This window comes from Platichthys flesus, chromosome 1 (assembly GCF_949316205.1).
Source record: "Platichthys flesus chromosome 1, fPlaFle2.1, whole genome shotgun sequence".
NCBI classification, from domain to species: domain Eukaryota; kingdom Metazoa; phylum Chordata; class Actinopteri; order Pleuronectiformes; family Pleuronectidae; genus Platichthys; species Platichthys flesus.
The window spans coordinates 16,417,253-16,438,306 of NC_084945.1; the positions used below are offsets into that span (position 1 = coordinate 16,417,253).

General features: G+C 40.7%; 1 protein-coding gene across 1 annotated transcript in view; it reads right to left on the reverse strand.

Annotated features, from left to right (window-relative positions):
• The window catches only part of LOC133952820 (CUB and sushi domain-containing protein 1-like), a 284,080-nt gene that overhangs the window by 146,789 nt on the left and 116,237 nt on the right, over positions 1 to 21,054 (reverse strand). The window contains exons 7-9 of the mRNA XM_062386890.1: positions 14,545 to 14,626; positions 12,103 to 12,227; positions 4,960 to 5,081 (exon numbers count right to left, since the gene is read on the reverse strand). Of these exons, the coding sequence (XP_062242874.1) occupies positions 4,960 to 5,081; positions 12,103 to 12,227; positions 14,545 to 14,626 (329 nt within the window). The remainder of the gene's footprint in view (positions 1 to 4,959; positions 5,082 to 12,102; positions 12,228 to 14,544; positions 14,627 to 21,054) is intronic.

A 21,054-nucleotide genomic window follows, 5' to 3' on the forward strand; every position in this document is an offset into this window, starting at 1 on the left:
TGAAAATGACCCAGCACCCCCCCCAGTCACACACACACACACACAGTCTCACACGGGAAAAACACACACTCGCTAATATGTATTCATCAGGAAAAAGACAGCAGTGATTACAGGCTTAATGGGTATGTGTGACGCTGGGTTACAGGGTGTGTGCGTGTGAGCAGTCAGGCATGGCTCGGACTCGAACAAAATAATCTGCTTCACATTGATGAATGGCATGACTGATACACACAGGAACAGCTCACAGACACACACGCAGGGGCATAGACGTACATATGCACTGATACACCCACAGTGTTGAAGTGAAAAATGAAATTCACAGTTTGTTTGAGTCCACAAAACAGGTGCAGCAGTTTCCAATTCAATTGAAGTCAATGTTGAGTCCTTCTGAAGACGTAATAAACATAACATGCCTCCACACTGCTTGTGTGGTGTCATCCAACTGGTCGCAAGCCCCAACAGTTATATTTGACTCTTAACAGCTTCCTTACACCATCATTTTTGCCTAAAAGCCCACAGATGTATTCCTAGGAGGTGCATTCACGGACCCTCAGACACACCATTGTGTGGCTACGTCTGCTAGCTTAGCCACTTCAGGTTGACCTGAGGCTTAAAGCATGGTGTAAATTTTGAGTTTCGAGTCTTATTACAGTTTCAGGGGTTACGGAATTGGATGACACCACTCGATCAGTATGGAGGTGTGTTATGTTTTTCGGATGTTTTATTACGTCTGAAGTGTAGGTCACCATTTATTTCAACTGTATTTGATTCTCCTGCAACAAAGTTTACTTCTGAGACTCCGGAAGTGTTTTGTTGACTCAAACACTTCGCCCACCCCTCCGATGTCCCAGTGGTGAGTAGATAATGAGTGAACTTTCATTTTTCGGTGAACTATCCCTTTAAGTCCTTCCTGTGAGTTTTGCCTCGACACTTCAAAGTTGAAAGTTACTCCAAAATATTGTTTTTCCACACAGCATCTGGAAGGTATAGCAAATAAGTTGGCAAATAGAAAACGTTGATAAAAATACACGCAATCAAACATGGGTGTACAAAAGCACAGGCAAACACTGAAGCACAATCACAGCATTTCACCGACAGGCTGTCAGACCTGCACAAACGGTATTGATTGTGCTACTTTTGTTCAGAACTTACCAGAATGACAACAGCCAACTTTACTTATTGGCCAATTAAACTTGTCTACGTAAGTAAACACACAGAAGGAACAAATGGCAGAGATGCTCGGCTGAAAAGTCTTGTCTCTGTCTCAATTTGTGTAACGTGTTATTGACGAAAGAAGTCATCTGGATTAATAGTCGAAAGCGACCGAGGTGCAAGGGGAAGAAAGAAGAAAAGAGAAAACAAAGAAGGACAGAGCAGAGGTTTGAAATGGAAGCAGAGAGATGTTAACAGAAAAAAAATAACAAAGATCTAGAAAAAGATGACTGTTATTTAATTTATATCTTGTTAATTTTCTCTATTTAAATATCTCGTCCTCTTCCTAAGTCTCTCTGCACCGTCCACTAAAAAGCTCATATAACTATCTCTTTTTCAGGGCGACTTACACTTAGGATTCTCCGTGGTGTTTAATCATCTGTCTCTTTCCACACATGCACAAATTAAAGCATGATTAAAGATCAATGTTCAAGCGGGATCCTCACATCTTTTACTTAAGGAAGAATGTGCTTTAAAAGGAGGCTTACAACAGACAAATTAAGGCCCTTTAAGCAATGTGTAGAGACAAGGAAATCCGCTCTCTGATAGAAAACAAAGAGCAACTATGATGCTCAGCAAAGTTTGCAATTCAGCCACTGAACTGAAACTGAGTATTTTGAAATTTTTTAAATATTCTATTCCATTCCGTGACATTCTTGAAATATGCCCCAGATCTATACATTGGTAAGATTTTACCTGGATTTATTATGGGACAAAGGTAATTGTTCATCCATTTACATGCCCTTGTTTAATACAGGCCCTTTTAAAAGAAAGTCTATATCACTTGGACAAAGGTTGTTATTTAAAATAGTGTTAAAATAAGCATATGTAGCCAGGGACAGGGATCTTGTCAGAATTATTAATATTATAATAAAATCTTAACAAATACACTATAAATGATTGATACTATCACTGTTTAGCTGATAATCATGTTTTATTATATTTATAATAATAAAACATATGATAAATTATGCTAACTTATTTGGGTAAGGGTTTTTGTTGTTCAATAGATAAAAAAGAGCACCATGGGGAGTGAAGGTTTAGTACTTGAAAAGGAATAACCTTCTCAATATTCAGTGCAGTTGTTAACCTACTCAGTTTCTAAGCACATTCTCACTGACAACATACTTAAAATATGCTGATATTACAATGGAAATGCAGTATTAGTGAATGCTAACAGAAGAAGAAAATGCAAATATGTGGTATCATGAAACGCTGGATCATTCCACTAAGTGTCTGAATGAGGAGGATTACATATTATGTATTTTCAAAAAGCAAATTAGAAAGGCACAACAGTTTGTTTATTATATAAGTAGAGGAGAAGCACTGACACATTCCTTTCATGTCTTCCAGTCTGTTCCAGTTTATTGTAGTCTATAAGTGTCTTTATCCCCGTGTTTGTCTCTGTCCTTGTCTCTCTCTCTCTATGTATGTAGATGGTGACATTCTGCAAATGCCAGCAGCTGTAGTAGCTGATAATCTGATTCTTAAAGTGCTCTCAAACCTGAAGCGTCTCTAACACACACACACACACACACACACACACACACACACACACACACACACACACACACACACACACACACACACACACACACACACACACACACACACACACACACACACACACACACACACACACACAAACACACACACACACACACACGCACACGTATGTACAGGCAGGTGACCAAACAGATCGAATACATTCTATCTTTCTATTTTTAATCCACAAGCAGGCTGTTACCTGACATCAACCATAAATACTAATAATATGATGCATGTTATTCATAAAACACGAAATGTGCCTGAAGGTAGTAGTCATAATTTCTTCAAAGAAAGATTAGCTTACAAATTGATTTCTCTTCAAGGACGTGTTAAGCTGTGGATCACTCTCATGTCTGCCACATGTTGCAATCTTAAATAAAATGGTAAATTGTTCCCTCTCATCAATATGTCTTCATTGTCCTCAGAGACTCAAAGGAGAGGAGACTCTATTTCCATCCATCTTTAGAGGAAACTTCAATGCCACATGTCAAGGACCTGCTTGGACATTCAGCCCTTCACACTCCTCCTGGTGCCGTCTTTTTAGATGTGAAGTAGAGAGCTGAATATTCAGCACCATTTTCTCCTTTATACTCCCCTCTTTCTTTATTTTTCGCTGGCGTTTTTCAAATGCTCTCTCTCTCTCTCTCTCTCCCTCTCTCCCTCTCTCTCACACCATTTTCCAACTTAACATTTTAGACGAATCAAAGTGAAGGGAGTAAAAAAGATGACGGAAAGGTTAGTGTAGATAGGAAGAGTGCAAAGTAGATGAGTAGAGAGGCGAGAAGAGAGGAGCAGAGAAGAAGGAAATTAGATGTTGGGAGAAACAGAGAGAGTTCGAAGGAGAGAAAAGGGAGAAAGTGGAGACAAATTGAAATTTAGCTAAATGGAATCCATATTTTAAGTTTGTCTTTTTAAGCAGCCGGACACACACTTTCTTCCTTTCATTCATACTAGTATGTTCATTCAAAGCTCAATGGACTCTAGAGACAGACTGTGCTGTTCATCCATGATGTGATGTCAGCGTCAGTTTCAGCCCAGCATCCTTCATTTATTTGGTTTAAGCCCCACTCCAGTGGCAGATTACACTCTATAAAACTGCATTTTCAGAAGGTTTGTCATGAAAACAAATATTACCATGACCTCAACTTGGTTTGAGTCTACATCTCCCTTGGTCATTTCATAATTGTAATATGTTAATATAAGCGATTTTCTACTAATTTCACTCAAAATACATTAAAAAAAAATATTTAAAAACTTTATTGTCACCAAAAGGGGCACTTCAACTGTTGGATACCTCACTGGACTTCAACTGCTTACACTTCCACAAAGTTTCGGCAGGTAGAGTATAAACTGTATGTGATGAGACATGAGGAGAAAATATTATTGCAAAAGACATTGTAGACAGAGACACAAAGGTTAAATAAATTGTTCATGTCGATACAACAATGACTCAACAAACAAGTTGCCTTCACAGAATTGGAGAGGGTGTAGATCCCAGGAGCTAAGCAATGGATACATCATGAGGGAAAACAAAAATGTAGCCTAAAACATCCATCGCTCAACCTTCAACAGAGCACCACGGACGAGAAGATGTTGTGTCATAGTTTCTAGACTTGCTTTCAACTTTTTACTGAAATTGATGCCCTCTAAGGTTGAGCACCTGTCCCTCTCTGCAGCACTTTTAAAACTTCATTCACCACAACAGGGCCGTGTGCGTTCAGATTCTTCAGCAACCTCTTTGAACAAGTGCCTCACATCCATCTATAACGTCTTCTTGAACCCTTCAACAGCTGTGGAGTGAAATGCAACAATCCCTCTGCGATGACAGGTTCATTTCATAATCTCTTCATCACACCGTTGACATCTCAGCCACTTCAAATGACATAAGTTAAATTATTTCTTAGACCAATCTTTTAAGCCTATATTGGCTGCATCGAACATTATTGATAAATGAGATCAAAAAACACAGATCAATATTTCACAAAAACACTCATGAATACTGGCAGAACGGTGCTCTGTAGTTCTAGACAAAAAGTGAATCACCTCTGAAGCCCTGCTGCGATCAGCACATTAGACGATACCATGTGACGTGAAGACGCTCCAGTTACTGAAGTTTTATCGTCATCATGTCAGAGTGTAGCCATGGAAACCCTGGAGGACTGAATGGGGGGGAATAAAATAGTAAAGAAATGAGCTTACCTTCCCAGAGTCCATTGCAGTGATGACCCACACACAGTGTGCGTTGTTCTCATACTGAACAGGGTAGTTAGGAGAAGTTATGACCCCTTTGGGCCCCCTTAGGTTACTGCCACAGGTGCGAGCTATAGGAGGGGGCAGAGAGAGAGAGACAAAGAGAATGGATTTATGGAGAGATCAAAATTATACTCGCAGATTGCAAAGGGTTTCTCACCTTTGGAAGAGAAAAGACGGTGACAGAGAAACATGCAATGGATCTTAGAAGGGTTCAATCTGTCCAAAACCAAAACTGTGGTTTGTGGACAATCAAATCTGGGCATTTTGTTTATTTGACATTATTCTGCAATCAACTCAGTCTCTTTGGTTTTTCAGCACCTTGTTCCACAGGAGAGAACGCTCACAGACACCCACTGCTGCCGAGGTTAGACGTATTACTTACTCTATCTGGCCACCTTGCTGCTCTCTTCTAATCCACTGAAAGTTCCAATTGCTACAATTTTGATAAACTCGCTGATTCTTCAACTTCATCATTGTGGAGGTCGAGCTAAGCTCTTCAAACAGGAACACGGGTGTTTGTTGTTTGTGCTGCTTTAATCGCAGCGATAGAGCTGCAATAATGTGGTCGTCCGTCAATCAAAGGTGAAGCTCTGCTGTGGTCGAGGGCGATCACACTGCTGTTCTCAAAGAGAAAGTTTGCCAAAGAACACCTTGACACTCCACAGTGTGGGGAAATCCTGTTGGGGACTGAAGAAACAAATGTTGTTTGGGAAGCATAACACCAAACGCTGTATAAAGAGGGGATGAAAATCATTTATTATTAGGGTTTTCATTATCAAGAGGAAATTATAGATATTTTTTAATCAGGGCCTTGTTTTCGTAAACGTGTTCATTATCCCCCTCAGTTATGACAACAGTTTAAATTAAAGATCTAACTTCATGGAATGAAAATGGTGCAAAGTCTCCTCTCCTCCTTACCTGCAAACAGTCAATTTCAACCCATAGTGATGTTTCATTGCCAGGCGATCTCTTGTGGCCATAATAAATATATTGCGAGCAAAAGAGGAGGTTATGTCATATAGTATATGGAGCTTACACATGGGAGACTGCTCTTGATTTCCCAAGCGAAAGTGATAGTTCCAAGATTTTCTTTCAGCCATGATCATTTTACAACCTTAAAGGTGTTTTTACTATGGCATCCATGGTCCTCTAAACCTATAGAAGTGCTTATTTTAACCTATCAAATGATGACTGCTTTTGTAGTGCCCAAATCAGATTGAAACACTGACTAGACTACATGTCAAGTGTTGATTGTCGGGGTTGTAGGTTTTCAGGCTCCGACATGCAAATGTACAGAGCATATTTTCTTTTAAATAATAAAAAAAGCAGGTATCTGGCAGTCAGGTTGGCAGCTACCAGGCAGGAAGGCAAACATAAAGTCCAAAACCTCGAATGAACTAGTCGGCTTAAGATACGAGGGATCACTGGGGAGCTGAACAGAAGAACGAGGATAAGAGGAAGAGATGAACACAACTGAGGAGAACTAAACTAAAACAAAAGCACAAGGCTTAACTGAGACAGTCTGCAGCACAAGCAAAAGCCGGAGACAGACGAACCGACAAAGACCACTCTGAGCACAGGGACTTAATACACGAGGGAGACAGGAATAATTGGGAACAGACGAAAGACATTAGGGCGGGGCCGACAAGCACAGAAATGAGACAAAGACAGGAAGTTAAACAGGAAATAAGTTCAAAACAAAGATTTTAAAACATCCAAAAGTGTTCTGAAAGTTCCAGGAGAGTATCTTTAGTGTCTGTAAGTTTCTAATAGAGGAAGATCATAAATTTGTGACTGTGACAGTGAAGGCTTGATATGCTGCTGCTGCTACGTAAGGATAAATGGCCGATATGGTCCATAGGGTGGAGGGTCTTTTGAAGTGGTTTGTGAAATGTCATCAGAAAAGAAAGTGATGTAACAGCGGAAAAACAAACATGATACAAATGTATAATGATAATTTCCCAATATCTATTTACTAAAACAGGGCTTTCAAAATTACAACATTGTTCAATTAAAAAATGTACAGTCGATTGTATTGGTGCTGAAGGGGACGTTGGAGAATAATGTATTTTTCTAAGAAGTGGATCCAATTGTACTACATTCGCTGTGTGGATGAATGGATTAAGATTAAGATTAAGATCCATTTATTCGTCCCAAACACATGCACAGACATGCAAAGGCACCCTCATGTAGGTAGGGAAATTTAATCTCTGCTTTTTACCCATCTGGTGCAGGACACACAGAGCAGTGAGCGACCATGTACGGCGCTCGGGGAGCAGATGTTGGGGGAGTGAGGTGCCTTGCTCAGGGGCACTAGACAGGGTAGGGAGACTCTTGGATTTTTGGACAGATCAATCCAGGTTCGTCTTCTGTTGTCTCTCCGTGGAGTCGAACCGGAGACGAACCAGAGACCTTCTCTGCCCATAGTCCAAGTTTCTGCCACTCGACCACCGCCTCTCATCAATTAAATGTATTAGTATAGTGCTGAGTCCAAATGTACTCTCAAGGCCCTTTACAGAGAAGGTCATCAGGCCCAGTATGGTATATATCTACATGGGATCAAAAAGTGTAAGGGAATAATTAAAACTGTGTACAATGTGTTACAGTACAAGGCCACTGTAATTAATAATTTAATAAATCATGGGGAGTAAAAGAGTTGTTTTCATCTTTTGCCTGGCGGGCCACTGAAAATATAACAGGCCAGTACGACTCATGATCGACTGGCCAAAGGGGCCATTGGGGAAAACTGTTACTTTCCACATCGATGCCTGTACTAGCTCTAATAGTAACCTATCTCAATGCCACTGGGATGCTTTGATATAGACAACCATCAGACACGCTGTGGTATTACCCCCTTTTAAAAAGTTATGTTCCGAGTAAACATGGGGATTAAAAAAAAACACAATTGGCCCCAAGTTCTCCTCTTCTTCCGCTGCTGAAACTTTAAGTACCTTTGCTCCTGAAGAGCTTGAAGATCCCTGGTATCCATTGCATTTTTCATAATATTCTTCCAAGTGCTCTGTTCTATCCATATTGATTTTGTCCTTTGTGATACTCGAGGTAATATTTCTTGCCCTCAGTAGCTTATAAAGTCACCCGTGTGTTATTGCCTTAAAGGGATATTTGGCAAAAAAAGAAGTGCATTGTGTCAAAAATTCCCCTATTAAGCTCCCTCTCTCTCCCTCGAGCGCAGTAATATTAAAGTGGGCACTTGACATTTTCAGTCATTTTCAGTCAACACTAACTGTCACACTGTGGATAAAGTTTTAACTGATCATATTATTTGCCCTTTATCTATCGTAATAAGTTAGCTGGAGGAGATGACTGCTATTAGGAGGGAAAGAGGGCCAGTGACACGTAATCAAAAGCATCCAAGACAAGGGAGGATAAAAGGAAAGCAGAGGGATGATGACTAATAGAGAAGGTGAGGAGGTAGAAAGTGAAAAGAGGTGTAAATAAAGTGAGAGTGAAGAAGGTTTGAAATACAGAGAGGTTGTGAGATCATGTGGAGAGAGAGGTCGCGAAGATATAGAAAGAGAGAGAGAGAGAGAGGGAGAGTTAAAGGGGTGAAAGATAATGTGGGAAAGGAACAGATAGTGAGGAAGGGCAAGAGCCAAGAAGGAGGCAGAGACACCGAAAATACCACAGGCGAGAGGGAGAGAGAGGGAGAGAGAGGAGGAGGACCTCAGATGACTGATCTGCCTGTTAATTAGAAAAGGGAGCTAGAACACACTGTGGTACACACAGGTACACACATACACACACACACACACAGACACAGACACACATTCATGGCAATTCATCCCAGAGACCTGCTTCTAATTAACAGTTAGGTCTCAGTAGGGAATCAGGGAGACTCGTGGGTTTGAATCCCAGGAGGAAGATCACACCACTGAACACCACACAACAGAGCTATAGTATAAGAATTGTTAACCTCTGCCTGTGTGTTTGTGCCTAACACTCTGTTCATCCTGTTTGCTGTGTTCAGATTTCTCTCTTTCATTTTTTCTTTCTATGAATTCATCTTCCTTTCTAATTACTGATGTAAAAAGGACATTAATTACTGCTATGTTGTGTGATGTGACAAAAATTCACCCACTGCTCGATGGCCCCTGATATTTATTCGAACGCATTGCAATTTCAGATCATCAGTATCTGTTGATATGGCCGTGTGTTTAGTTTAGGAGTATTAAACACACTTTAATTATTGTCGCACAATTTAAATGGGAATCCTACATCCACGTCTTGTGCATCTTTTTGCACATATAATTTTATTATAATTTTTTTCTATGAACATTTTTTTAAACCACACTTTAGAGATTATTATGAATCATTAAGGTGAGTTTATTTGTGTTGACGCTTTCAAAGGCCTTGTGTTGCTTGTGCCAGGGTCAAACGGAACAATATCAGTCCGATAAAAGCCCCACCTGGAAATTGTAGGGTGTTAGGGGGCTTCAAAAATGATCGATGGGCATTGGGCTCTACAATCATCATTTTAATCTTGTGTGGTAACAACCGACGCTGCGGCGGGAACGCCTCACAACATCCTAACACAAAGGCTAGCGTAACGGATTTCTGTTTTTCTCTGTTCGACCAGTAGAAGCAGAGCTGACAGCCCTTCTGCTGGTAGAGAGGGGGCCGACGACAAATGGAAGATTGAGACGCAACATAGGAATTAAGTTGTCAGTGTTATACGGGGGAACAGTTGATGCATTTCCTTGGGGCAGACGGTATCATACACTGTGCTTTGGATGGCATGTTGGTTTCTTTCCAGTTATTTCCCAAGAAGTCCCAAGCGTTTCCTTTCCAGTGACATCATGATCACAGAATCTGAAACCATTCACTGTTTTAATAGACAAAATTAGTTGTCTGAGCCTTGCATTAAACTGTGTGATAATGTTTGACATGGCAGGTTGCTTATACTTTGTGTACATTGTGTATATTTAGTTTTACTTAGTATCTGAGCTGTCAGCTTGATATTCGAATGAAACTGCCGGATGAACCAATATTCAAATCTCTGCCCTGTTCTATTTGATTCTGTCCTTTTTCTATATTAACATGACAACTAGGTCAAAACAGTTTGATGGTTCTTTCACTACTGAACAACTAACTGCACCAAACAACTAGAGCAAAATAATACACTCAGCTTTTCTCTAAGAATATATGAAAATAAAACAAGATATATATTTCAGAGAAGCTTTGCAAATGAACTAAATCCTCGCCGTCCTTATGTCTCAGCAGACAAAGGAGTCTGTGATCAGTGTGCAGTTCAGTGGCGGCGCCTGTTCTCGAGCAGCAGTCTGTGTTACAGTGTGTGCAGGTGTAGTCCACCCCTAACACTGTGGGTGCTAATTGTGCCTTCTGTCGTCTGCACCCTCTCCTCCCACAGCTCCTCCACTGAGCTAATTGTGGAAATAATATCCGTCTCACTCTCCCTCCATCTCTGCCGGCTCGTCCTGGAAAGAGTAGCCAGTGTTGTGAAGGCCAAGGGGTTCCTGCATTCAGACAGACATATACACACTCACACACAAACACACACACACGCACGCATACTATAATCCAATGTGACAGGGAGCCTACAGTACGTGTCTGACCACAGGGACTGCCTGTCCATCAAACGCACACACAGAGCTCAAGGCAAACAGCGCCGCAGCGATGGGGTGTGTGACTCTGTCCATTGGACGCTTGCCGTGTCAGTGTCCGCGTGTGTACGCGCACACACTCGGGTGTGTATGCTTGCTGTCGGCCTCTCCACTGTGGAGCAATAAACCCAACAGGGTATTGTCAGTAAACACGTGGGCAGTGAAAGCGTTTGCATCATTGCTCTGCCACTCACACAGTTATTTATTTAGTCACCCAACCGGTCAGGGAGGAAATTAATGAAGCGATTTTAACACATCAAAAACAGGAACATATAAATCACAGTGATGTTTAGATGTTACTGTGGAGCCTGCGCATTGGAAAATACGGCTTCAAAAATATCTTACAGTGGTTTACATTTAGTGCTTTATAAAGAGGGATCAGGACTGTGTTAAATTATATATATGCATACATTTCTATCATTTTCAGGACACACGAGCTATGGCAGAGGTTTCTAGGCCCTGGAGAGGAATCATTTCCAAGAAAATATGTCGATCTAAGAGTTATTATTTCTGTAAATTGACATCTTACACCGTTTGACACTAATTCACTCTGACAAAAGAAGATCCCCATGACTCTGCCCAAAATACTCATTATGGTTTAGGTTTTTTTTTTCAACCAGAGGATCAGCCATTTAAGAGCAAAACTTTTATCAATGAAAGAGATCCTGGGACCATTGCAGTGTCTTATAGGTCTTCCAAAACCTCAGTAATTAAAACGTGACCAACCAGGAGCTTTTAATATGAGTAAAGTCAAAACTCTGAAAATGTATGTATGAAGTGTATAATGACGTGAACTGTATTGTTTGATTTTACACACTGACAATGCTGAACTAACATTTTCTTACAGCTGTCTGCTGACTCCGGCTCATAACACCAGTTATTGTTGTAGCGGTTCTTGGGATGTAAAGTTTCTCTTAAAGCGTGTTGCACACAATACAAAAAAGTGCAGTTCCAGTAGCGCCCTGGCAATGGCAGAGATGTCATTCCCCCTATTGTAAGTCAAAATTGATTTAAAGACATTATTTTAAGACGTTAGTTCAAAACTTTTAAAATCTTTTCTTTTGTTACTTTACTTATGCTCTGAACTTCTCCCACCTGAGCCGAGGCTTCCTCGCTGGAGGAGCTCAGACCTTCTGACTGTTTCAGTCCGTGTCCAGGGTAATGAGTGTAAAGACCGAGGTTGAACAGTTTCACGGCTTTGCAACATCAGCCCGGGGATCTCAGGCAGCGCTGAATGCCAGATGAGCAGGTCAGCACCTCGCCTGGCAGCTCCATCACCATCAGTCCACGGTTGTGTGTGTGTGAATGAGGCGCATTTCAATGCTAAACAAACATTTACTTACTTATTTTAAAGGCTGGGAATTCAATGCAATGACTTAAAGAAGAGAAATAGACTTTGTCACATGCAAGGAGATGAAATGCAGACAGAATGATGGGTTTGACTTACTTCTGCAGATGGGTCTGTGGTCACTCCAGGCAGCCAGGGTGTCAGTGACTCGCTGACAGGTGATACTTTTAGATCCTTGCAGTACGTAGCTGTCATCACAGCTGAACTGGACGCTGGAGCCGATTCTAGTTAGGGAGACACATCGAAAACAACACTTGTCGAAAATAGTAATACGGTTTGATTTGAAGAAACACAGGAGGATTTGTTACTATTTTTCAAAAGAGAAGTGGATACTTCCAGGAAATGAGTGTAATTTAGGAATGATGAACAAATGATGTAGTGGCTTTAAGATCCTTGCAAAATAAATACTTTAATTAGGATCTATGATTCTTCTCTTTCTGTAAGACACCGTTTGTTTTTCCACGTTTGCCTTCCTCTGCTCCTCGCTCGCTCTTCTCCACTCATCATTCCTTCTCTGCCTTTTCCCTCATCACTTGTTCTGATCACTCTTGTTTCCTCATCACCTCCGACACCCTGCTGTCTAATACGTGCGAGGGACATTCAGCCAAATAAGTGGAAGTCTGCATGGTGCTTTGTCTGCGAGGCTTAATGTCTCCTTCTCGCTGAGACACACTGCAGTCTACCACCTGGCCAAACATTCACCACGTCGGGCTCTGGATATGGGCTGGCCCCACCCTGTTGTTAAAACACTGCAGAGCTGTACAGCCGGTCCAAATCTCTCTGTTAGTGCCTTTGTCACGGAGACTTTACAGTTCCTGCCACTTTGGCAATGCTGATGACACAGAGTCCAGCCGCACACTGTGAAGCTTTGTTGTTATTGCTGTTTCCTTCGGAAACCACCCAAACCTTTTCCATCACAGTTCTGTGTGTGTGTGTCTGTGGTTGTTTGTGGATCACAACTGCCGTGATAAATGATGTAACAGAACATCTTGCACATCTGCAGTGAAACTCTGAAGTTTTCTCCCATATCCATTTCCTCTCCATTTCTCCTTTCTTACATCACCACACATGTAGATAATGATCTCGTACTAACTCAGACAATTCCGCTGATGGTCCTGCAGAGTGTGTGTCAGTCGAGTTGCAGAAAGTGGAGATTGAAAGATGATTTTAATATTTTAGTTGTTTAATACTAATCATTTAAATACATTTTTTGGCTTAAAGTAGGTGCAGTAAGTGGTAAAAATCCCTTCAAGATAAGTGAAACATAAGAACAATTTAGCTTCCATTAATTCTAATGCTAAGTGGAGGAGTTCAGGGACAAGTGATTTTCATGTAATTGCTCATTCCTGATTATATAAAGAGATGTCTCCCTTTCTACTGATTACTTGACAGACACCAACAATTGAATCATTTAATCTCCAAGTCCACAAAGTCCTTATTCAACGGCAAAGATCCCACTTGTGAAAGAGTCTTTGTGCCCCCACTTTAGTACGGCCCCTTGTAAACCCAACAGTATGTCTGGACAGGAGAGCCACTGCGGATGTTTTAAACAAAGATATGAGAAGAAAGTGAATGATTCATATCTGCAGTTTTAAACCTGCAGTTGGGAACTGAAATTCTCAGACTAAACTGCACCACTTGCTGACAAACTAAGTAATGACGGCAGCAGTTTAGAAGCACAGATGTAGAGAGGTTCGCGCAAGGCAGAGAAAGTAATAGCTGTTGCAATTTCAGAAATTGTGCCACCTGTGGTGAACAGTTCCCCGTTTGGAGAATTTGAAGGACTGCAAATGTGAAGTTCTGAGTTTTCGTCAGTAATATGTGTATTTTTTTACAGCTGAAGCCTGTCCTGTAAAAGCAAGCCCCTCACTTCACAGGAATTATCTATGATAATAGAGACACAACACAACACTTCAGTCCCCATGAAAACGATGGAGAGCTCTGGCAAGGATGTTCCAGGCTCTGTGCAGAACAGAGGCGGACTGGCACTAACTCACAGTGGGATGCCCAAGAGTGAAGAAGAGAGCAGAGGTAAAACACACTGTATGTGAATAATGTATAATCTGAACTGGGCCCTGAAGTCAAAATGTCGGCAACCTCCAACTAAACTGGACAAACAGTCTGAGGAGTCATGAACACTAAATCAGATTGTTTTCCTATTGAGACCCGTTCTTTAATACCTGGAAAAGCTCTCAACACTAAGTCCATTGTGTGAAAAGGTGCCCACACCAAATTTCTACTTGCCTCCCCAATCTGGGCAGTCTAGATCTGGAATCTGGCCTAAATTAAGCTTTTTCCTCTTTTTGGCAATCATAGACAAGTATTTTTTTAAACTCACCTACATGAAAACAGTAAGGTGTTTTCACAATGAGACTTTTCACAAAGCAAGACTTGAGCAACCATCCCTCTAATCACCAAATGATTTCAAGGACCTGTGCCATGTTGGGAAATACCAGCAGTCTGGTTTCTAAATGATCAGTGTTGTGATTAAGTGGCTCAGAGCAGGTGGGTTTTGTGATAACGTTTAGAAAATAAACTTACTGGAAGGTAGAGCCCATCCTCTTGCCATATTCTGGAACTCCGGGATCTGGACACACATCACCAGCAAGGCCACTTTGACTTACTGGGGAAAAAAGGAAACACATAGTGAGATATCCTGTGGTTATATCAGCACATCCTGTAATTGTTGGAGGCATCATTGTACTCGGCTGACAGGTAAATCATTAACTTGTTTTCATTCCACGTTTATCAGTAAAATGAGCCCAGCAGGGGGGACATCACACTTGTTACCGTGACCACAAGCATGTGTGTATTTAAAAAAAATGTGATGACAGCTAAGAGGTTCGGCTAAACTGGGATAACGCCCCCCCCACACACACACTGGTGTTGTTGATTGACAAAATGAGAGTCGTTCTCAGCCTTTGAATGTTGAAATCATTCTTCAGATCTGTTCTTGGTTGATTCAGGAGCATGGTTGAGGAACACACAGGCCCAAATATGAAAACAAGACCTTTTACTTTAGTATTTTATTTGACTGACGGCTGGATTAATAATAATACATTTGAATCACAAGGTTCTCAACAAAAAGCAGCAATGAACATCTGCACCAATGTCCTCCCGATCATCCTTTTGCAATTTGTCTTTCTATAAAGTCCATTCTCCCAAACTTTAAGTATCCACCATTTCTTTCTCACAGATCTGCCAAACGAAAACAGGCTCTTTATCTTCACCCACAAAGGGAAGAACTGAGAGAGAAGTAATTTGATCTAACAGCACACAGACAAAATCCTGGAGACTAAACACAACTTTCAACATCATTTTTTCTTTTTCGCAGCACATAAGATCTTTTATTGCAGGAAAAGCAATTTGACAAACGTTTCATTTTATTCAAAGCGTCCACACCGGATAGTAGGGCGACTCAGTTTTTTAAACAAACACAAAGATGCTTACATTACAACACAGCCAATAGTATAGTAGTTCTCACTTGAGTATTTATTTTTAATCAAGAATATCTTTTAAGGTAGAGAACAGAAATTCCTTGAATCAAAACCTGATGCTAACCATACCAACATTTACTTGTCTTTTCCAAGTCCCATAACACGTCCTCCCACCAAGTTTGGGGGTAATATGTCCTATAGTTTTTGACTAACACTGCTAAATAACAGACAAATAAAACAGATGAAAACATAACCTCCTGGTGAAGAACATTTTAAACCCAATTATATAAAAAAATATTTCATTCTCACACAGTTTGACTCTGCAAAATGTTGATTAATACTACTGAGTAATCAGCATCTATTGCAAACATGTGCAGAATTGTTCTGCAAAACGAAATGAAAATTAATTAAAACCTTTAAAGTAATCGTGGAAGAGATATAATCATTTGCATACAATTAAAACGGTGAAATAACTGTTGTGGCGGATATAAAAAATAAATACCCCGCAGCGATTTTGTTGGAAAAGTCACTTTTCACTTTTCAGCCTCCCATTCCCTCCTGTTTCTCTCATCTATCTGCATGATCTGCACTGGTCCTTATAAAACTCAAAAGCTTTGAAATGAAAAAAGAAAGAAAGTGCTTCCGTCCAGCTCATATTCGGGATCCTGCATTGGTTTCATACTTGGTTGTGGCTGGAAGCCTCTGCTTCATGCCTGAGACATAATGTAAATGTAAATGAGAAGAGAAAATGACATGCACCGGTCTACACCGGGTCTGTCATAATGGAAATCTGCCGCTGAATAATGATGGATAGCAAAGGAAAAAATATAGAAAAGGGAATGGAGTGAGCGGATACATATACAAGAAAGAAAATGAGAAAATAAATAAATAAAAACTATAAGATAATAAAATAAACAACAACCAGGAGGCTTATAGAATCCGACCTAGAGAGAGAGAGAGAGAGAAATCTGACTGATTAACAGCTCTCTTTCTTCTTGTCCATCTCTCTTTCCTCTCTTCCTCGTCTGCTTCTCCTCTCTCTCATTCCGTCCCCTTTAGTTCTTTCCTCCCCTGCTTGCTCTCAAAGCTTTTCCTCTCTCACATGCATTTGCTGCAATTTACAAAGACAAGCCAAAGTTTTGTCCATCCTGGCATAAAAGACGGATGAGTGATTTGCCGCATTTGTGTGACGGCGTTCTGTGTGTGCTGAGGGTTTGTGAGTAAGTACACACACACACACACACACTCTGAAGATATGTTTGTGCGAGATGTGATGCAAACAGAACCAGCTGTCTTTCTGCTTTGCTGTGTTTTTGATGTTCTGTCCAAAAATCAGCACACAAACACGCTGTAAAACACACTTCCTCTGTAGCGCGCTCTCATCCCCTTTCTCTCTAACTCGTGTTCAAATGATTTTCATTGGCATCAAACATAAAGGTTTGATTTTTCCTGAAACAAATCCAGCTCATGCAAACAACATGAGATTGTTCTAAGAAAAAGAGCTGCCAAATATCACTGCTGGGCTGATGTCAAAAATCCTCAAGCCGACTTAATCCCATATTTGCACTTAAAAGACCATTCAACATTTAAACACAAGCTTATGATGCAAACACGTCATTTCCATATCATCAAAGTGTTCCCAGCAAACCTTTCATCTCCAAAAACTCAACTTTTTTTTAGGAATCTGTAAAAAGTGATTCATTTTCTTGCTGGTGCTTGTTTCTGATATCTATAATGGAGTCCCATTCACCTCAGTAACCCTGAGGTTAGAGTTTCAACTCACCACAAAGAGTCAGTAAAGACTATTCAACATGGGAATGAGGAGAGAGGTGATGTCTTGGTCACAGCAGTGGAAAGTGACTGAGTTCAATAAATCAAGTAGTGGAATTCTGTTTGAGTCTTTCGGTGGTTGCATGTTCTCTCTAGCCGTTTTGCCAGACATGACCTCCAGGTGAAATCCGGAGAATTGGCTACGGAGTTTACCCGCAGTCTGTCTTCCACACATGCCCAGCACAGCGGGAGGTTCTCTGCACAGACGCGTTAACAACTGCATCAAATCCTACGCCGTATTCAGAGCTGGAGCAGCCGACTGCAGCAGACAGAGGCAGGAAGTGATGTATTGACTCCACTGTCGAGTTCATGTGACCATGTTTACATCAGCCCGACCCCGTCGGCGGCTCTTATCACCACAAACTCTCCTGACATCTTCGTTTCTGTCTTGTGTCAACACTTTGTTTTCCTTTTTGCGTCTGTGGCGTTTTAAAAGCGTCATCTTGCTGCATGTCGATGACCCCACCTCTCACCCACTCTCTGCTGGGATTGGCTACAGCATCCCCAGTGATCCTCAAAATGATGGATGGATGGATGTTCTCTCTTGTTGCATTGAAACATATAAGTGCTGATCAGCCATAACAGCAGAATCAGAAGATGATCTACAGTATATATGCTTCACTCCCTATATACCTGCTAGTAACCTGAGGCTGGTCATACGTCATTGGAATTTTCAACATGTCGTGAGCAAATCAAAACATGTAGTGTGCAAAATGACATGGAGATCTAATAGAACCCTCTGGGAGTAATTGGGAAAAAATAGCTTTTGCATGAAATTGAAATGGTGAAACAACTGTTGTGGAGAAAATGAAACCCGGCACGTGCAGAGACATCTAATGCACTTTGAAATGACACTCTCAGCTTGGCTTTGCTGTAAATACATGTTTATCATTAAGGCGATCGTGTGCAATGATGCTGGAGTGGATCGCCTGATGTAAACAGGTGTGTTGGTCTCCTGTTGTGCTCACACTGTTTTAAACATGAGGGGAGAAGAACGTTAGAAACACATCTCAATGAAACACAGTGTAGTTAACACCACCCCTGCTCCACCTCAGCCGCCTGCAACACGAGATGCTACGCAAGCTTTATTGCACCACTAATAATCATAGTAAGCGGATTTTTACGGAATAAAAAGAACATTGCATTTGAATTGTATTATCTATTGTTGTGTACTTGTAACAGTGCCACAGGAATGTATCAGTTTGTAAAGTTTGATGTCTCCTTTTAAATCGTCATATGGCAATTTCAATGTTTATTTGTTGTGTTTGATTAATTGACCAACTCAGTACATATTTTTGTTTAAAATGATTGCATGAATACAGCATGAAATAAGAAATGTCTCTATTAATAACTCAGCATATTAAAGTTGAGAAAAATGTATTCAAGTAAAAACAGCTCAGCTAGTAGGAGGACTCATCTAATATCTTAGCGACTGTTGGTAATTTGTTCGTTCAAACTTCTCTCCCAGAACTTCATGGTTCTGCAGTAACTATGTAATCCAGTTGGCTTTAGCATTAGCAGTTTTACAAATTAAACATTATAAATCCCAACATTCACAGGCATGGATATATTATAAAACAATGGATTTGCAATTGTGGGGAAACAATGTTTTCCTTTTCTTAGTGTACAACCTGTATGTCCTAAACAGTGTGTGTATGACAGTATAGAACTAGTAGTGTCATCATTGCTGCATCATTGATGCTGAGCTGGTTAGCCAGAAGGCTTCTAGCAAAACTACATTTGAGGAGTTTTAAATTAAAAGAGTTACAAGTTTAACTCTTTTAACTTTGCAATATGAATTTCAATCAAGTTAAATGAACATATTATTTTTCCAAAATGTGTATTTATCAGGCTACATAGATGCAGACATATGCCAGTGTTGATTGGATACAACTCTAATAAAATATTCAAAACAAGGTGAATCTCATGTAACAGTGACATACGGGTTATTTACTTGCAGGTTGTTTTATGTCTCTCCTTCTGTTAGTTTTGTTTTGGTTCTTGTAGAAGACTGTTGTTGAAGTTCCCAAGAGAAGGAGTTACAAACCACTGGCTCAGGGAATTGGAGGAAAGTGGTAAACCGCTGGCTTAGAGAGTAACGTGAAGACGGATAAACACAGAGGACATTTGCATTTAGAATGCAAAGCCATGTGGCACAAAAGTTTAGTTTTCATAACAGCTGACAGATTAGCCATTAAAAAAACAGCAACTGTGGTCAATGAGACAATGAAATGGAATGTGGGAGGAGAGATGCGGAGGCACGGAGAGCGTAGGGGAGTATGTTTGTTTGCTTGTGTGTGTGTGTGTGTAAATGTGTGTGTGTGTGTGAGTGCAAATGTGTGTAATCAGCTGATGTGTGTTTCAGGTAAGAGCTTTTGAGATGCTCTTCAGATGTATGCTGGATGAGGAGAGACGTGTGTGGAGTGCAGTGTGTTGAAATGCTCTGTTCCGCTCTCCTCTGCTCTTCGCGCCACCTTTATCCACTCCGTTCTCTCTCTCTCTCTCTCTCTCTCTCTCGCTCTCTGAGCTGGGCCCATGTGTGATGTGATGAAACACATTATATTGAATTATTCTGATGGTATGGCGGACTTCATCACCGTGAGTTTTTTTTCCCACAAAACTATTCAGCCGTGCTACTGAAGCGTCTTGTAATTTTAACCTTCAAGTGGTGTGATCACTTTCGTTTAAGGGGAGCGCGGCCTTGCACCACCTTTCCCCGGCAGTCCTGAAGAAAACACAGATTATACATCACACTTTCACAATGATGATTCATTGCAGTTCCTGGTCATTGTCTTGCGAGGAAAACTCCTTAATCACAATCTTTCAGCTTCTCTGTAATTATGACCTATAACCCTAACCCCTCAGCGGTAAGCTACTGTTGGTGCGGAGAGAGGGAAACTACCAAAAGATGGATTTCTACTATTTGAACCATTTTACATTTACGTTCTACTTCATATCTGTGTCTGAATGGACCGTGGCGTTTTTTGCCTGTATACATTCTATATACATCTGTCTTCAGTATCACATACTGCAGGATTTAATCAATAGTCAATTTGAGAATTATTCATAAACTGAATTAAACGTATTCTCATGTGTGTCTGTCTATTAGTCTGTGCTTTAATATAGGCTGGAGGCTGTTGCAGATAGTCCTTTAGATTATGATTCATAAGCACACCATTCTCCAGACAGGTAAAACTCATTATCATAAGTCTCTACTTCTATGTAATGATTGTATATTACTTATAGACTGCACATGCTCTCCCATACAGCTATAATATCACCAGTGGGAGTCATACAGTGCACAGAAGTGTTGCTGAGAGACTGATTTGGGGCTAAAAGTGGACGATGGCTTTGCTTTTCTTTAATGTTTTAATGATCCTGGTACACATCCTGATGGCCTCACTGTACTGTGTTAGAATAATCTCCCTGAACCCTCAATCCAGAGTCCACATTTACTCAGTTTTGGTCACCCCCCCAAAAAAAGTCTGGCATGTTTTTAATGAACATTGGTGAGAGAGTACATTTCTCATTCAGGTCCGGAGTTTAAAGAGATTAAGGGATCCCTGGACAACACGGTTAAAAGTCATTATCATCATTCTTTAGCTCCACATAATGATTACAGATAACAAAGCTAGATCTGTACAGTGCAGCACTAATTTCACAAGGGGGATCGGCACTTTTGAGAGTCTTTAAGCCCATGCGCAAAAAACACTGGTGATTATTGTACTTAAACATCATGATAAAAAATGTGGAGCCCCTGAGGCAAAGGTGTAATACGAGTCAT